The 3,594-nt window shown below is 47.4% G+C and overlaps 1 protein-coding gene across 1 annotated transcript in view; it reads right to left on the reverse strand.

The window, feature by feature from the left end:
- The window catches only part of COL6A5 (collagen type VI alpha 5 chain), an 84,683-nt gene that overhangs the window by 70,846 nt on the left and 10,243 nt on the right, over positions 1-3,594 (reverse strand). Inside the window, 3 exon segments of the mRNA XM_006158515.2 lie at positions 1,954-2,508; positions 3,045-3,187; positions 3,189-3,583. Coding sequence (XP_006158577.1) covers positions 1,954-2,508; positions 3,045-3,187; positions 3,189-3,583 — 1,093 coding nt within the window.

The raw sequence follows: 3,594 nt of genomic DNA on the forward strand, positions 1-3,594 counted from the left end.
GCAGCAACGGCACCAACAGGCCCTCTTCCAACACACATATAATGGGGGACACGGTGGTGTTTGCCAGACTGGCTTGCTGTTTTAAAGAGCCCAGGAGCTCATCCTTTCAGGTGGGGCTTTGGGACCAGCATAAGGTGTAATGGTTATGTCACTGGACTCCCACATGGCTGACTATGGTTCAAGTCCTGGACCCAGAGGCTTGAAACTCATGCCAGGTGCATGTGCACATGTGCCCAAAATCCTAAGAGGAGAATGGAAGAGAAAGGATTGCAGCTTGGTCATTCCCCCCTGGAGGGGGTTGATTTCTTACTTTCTGTCTCTTTGTTGCTCTGGCAAGTGCACATGCCCTACAGCAAAAAATATCTCTCAAACAAAAGGGGAGTATCTAGCTGTCTTCTGAGCTTATGGCCGGCAAAGTTTCCCACGTGTGTACCTCCCCACAGTTATCTGTGCCCTGACTTTCTGAATTAGAACTCAAAGGCGTAGTCCAGAGTAAGAGTCGGTTCAAGGGTGCCTGTCTCCTCTTCCCTAGACCCAAGCCCTCCACCTCAGAGGCCAAGAGACCACTCTGGTGGGTCTTCAAGACAGACTCTTCTCCCTGTGTTTCTTCCCTCAATGCCTTAAGCCCACACCTCTCGAAGGTTTGTTTCTGTCACTTTCCACTTGCCTATCTTATCTCTAATTTGTTTTTAAATAGTCTCAAATGTTCGGTCTCAGACACTGTGGAGGAGCCTAGGCAATACCAGTAAAAACCTGGGGCAATAGCTCTCTGAGTTGGAAGCGTGTCGATGGCTTGACAAACATTTATGAATCAGTCTAGTGTATGAGTCAGCTAAAATTTTATTTTATGGTATAGACAAGGCTTCTGCAAACTACGGTTATCAAAATGAAGAAATGCCATGAAGAGCCCTGCAGATTTCAAAGTCGAGGGTATGGACTTTAGATTCTACTAATAGTCTTTAAATCACTGCTATTCTTGGAGGAGGGAAAAACTCCACTTAAGCTGCTACCAAGGAAGTCTTAGCACTATTGCCTAAATCCTAGAGTTTGCAAGGAGCCGTGTGATTTGTTAAGTTTCTGAGAATTTCAGACTAATTTTGAAGAATGGCATGCATCTGAGGTTTCCATGTTTCCAGGAGAACTGCATACAACAAACTTACTAATTTTTTTTTCTTAGTGATATCTAAAACACAGATTAAAACATGGCCAATTTAACTTGTCTCTCTCTGGTGAGCACACGTACCCTACGGCAAAGACCTAAAAAATAAACAATGTGTGGATGTATAGCAAGTTCTCATCCAAAAGGCACTAAAATTGGTAGACTTACACTGAAGATTGCTCAATACAACTTGAAAAGCACTACAGAGATAGTGAGATAAAATGATCTCACTTAAAAACCATGCCAAAAAAATCACAAATTAAATTTTTCCAAGGGGGTAGATACAGGAAAAAGCGAATATAATAAAATACCTAATGGGCAAAGGTTAGAAAGGATAAAGTGAACTAATGAAAATACACACCGCATCTTTAAAATGGAAAGGGTGTGTGTGTGGTATTACGGGCACTGGACTTACATTAACTAAGAGGAAAAGGAACTCACATTTCTAATTGTTTACTGCTTAACAATGGTTATAGGGAGCGAAGAAATAATTCTAAGAAATCATTTGGGATTATGCATAGGCCCTGGAAAATTGAGGTATACGGGTATTAAACAGTTAGGAATTTAATGTAAAATTCTGAGAATGTATTTGCAGTCGCCGAAACCAGGTTATTTTGTGCCAGACTTGTTCATCTGGAACAGCCCTGGTTATGGGCACTGTAATCTATCACGAGGTTCTACCAAAACTTCAGTGAAGTCTAGACAGAGGTCAAGGCCAGGCCTTCACACACTGCTCATCCTCCCTGAAGCCAACAGCTCACGTCCTGGTCCTGAAGCACGCCAGGGCCACCTACCATGGAGAGCGCACATGAGGAAGACGAGTTTGCTTTCTATGGCCTTCAGATGGTCAAAGTTCTCGACGTGGAAAACGAGGCTGCCGTCCCCACTGATCTCTTCCAGCTGAGTCCTGTTGGCGCCATACACGCCCACAGAGAAGATGGTCACACCCTGGTCCCGGAGAGCTCTTGCAGGCTCCTTCACGTGGTCCTGTGCTTCTCCATCCGTGATGAGGATGAGAAACTTTTTGACTCCAAGACGGGCCCCCTTGAGGGGGCCGAAGTATGGTTCCATCAGGGTAATCGCACTGCCGGTCAAAGTGTTTGCACCGATGAGTGACATCCTGTCTATCGCGTCGCCAATCTCTGTCTGTGTAATATATTTGTTAAGCTGGAACTCTTCCTTAGTGGCATCACTAAACTGCACAACGCCAATCTGGGTTTTGTCGGCACCAATCTGAATCTTAGCTAATAAGTTCTTCATGAAGGCTTTCATTTTCCCAAAATTGTCATGTCCTATACTGCCCGAACTGTCCACCAGAAACATGATGTCAGCCTTCACGTCTTCACAGCCTGCAGGGCATAGAAATGGACACGGGTAAAGCAGGTTGGCGTGGTTCTCAGAATCGGAGCAGAAACAATAAAGCAGAGCTAGATCAATGAGGAAACATGGGAAACTATCTCAAGGAGCTACTGTCATGTTTGAAAGTCTGATTTGCTTCCTTAGTTCCAGCTGCTAGCTAGAACACTGCATCACAAATTCACTGAGTCCCAGGCCCAGCGGCCTCACAGCACACTGGGCACATGTAGCAGCACGCCCAAAATCCTGGAAGGAGGAATGGAGAAGGTATAGCAGTGTGGCCGCTCCCCAGGGAGGAGGGCGCTTTCCCTTCCCCTTCCCTCTCTCTCTGGGGAGCACGCGTGCCCTTTGGCAAATTAAACAAACAAACAAACAAACAAGCAAAAAACACTAAGAGGATGAATTCCCCCACAGTGACCAAGGACGTCAGCACAATGTTAATGGACCACTGTCCCCCAGCCTTGGATCCATCGGAAGAACTGAAGAAATGGGGAGAACGAGGCGTTTTCTCCGGGTTTGCTCTGCTTACCTTTCTCAGCACAGATGCTGCGAACAACTTCATTTTTTATGCTTTTTAAAGAATCAAAATTCGGCCCGAAGTTCACCCTTTCTTCTTTGCCAGCAATCTGCTGCAGCTGCTGCCGATCGGCGTCCCCAATGCCCACGGCGTCGGAACCGCTCCGCCCTCACTCTCTCCGCGGGTCCCAGGACCGTGTCGTTGGACTTCCCGTCCGTCAGCACGATGAGGAAAGTGGGAACCTCGCCGGCCCGGTCCTTCCTCCCCTCCCTCATTATAGGCAGGACGAAGTCCAGCGCTTTCCCCGTGTACGTGCCACCTTGCAGCTGCTTGATGTTCAAGACTGCCCGTCTCACGTCGACGGCGTTGGAATAGGCAGCGACACCGAATTCCACCCCCGTCTTGTGTGAGTACTGCACCACGCCAACTCGGACTTTGTCTGGGCCGATGGTAAACATCGCTACCACCTCCAGCAGGAACGCCCTGATTTCCTCGAACTGCCTTCTCTGGATGCTGCTCGAGCCGTCGATGAGGAAGTAGATATCAGCCTCCTTTGTATCCA

This window comes from Tupaia chinensis, unplaced genomic scaffold, assembly GCF_000334495.1.
Source record: "Tupaia chinensis unplaced genomic scaffold, TupChi_1.0 Scaffold000601_1, whole genome shotgun sequence".
NCBI classification, from domain to species: domain Eukaryota; kingdom Metazoa; phylum Chordata; class Mammalia; order Scandentia; family Tupaiidae; genus Tupaia; species Tupaia belangeri.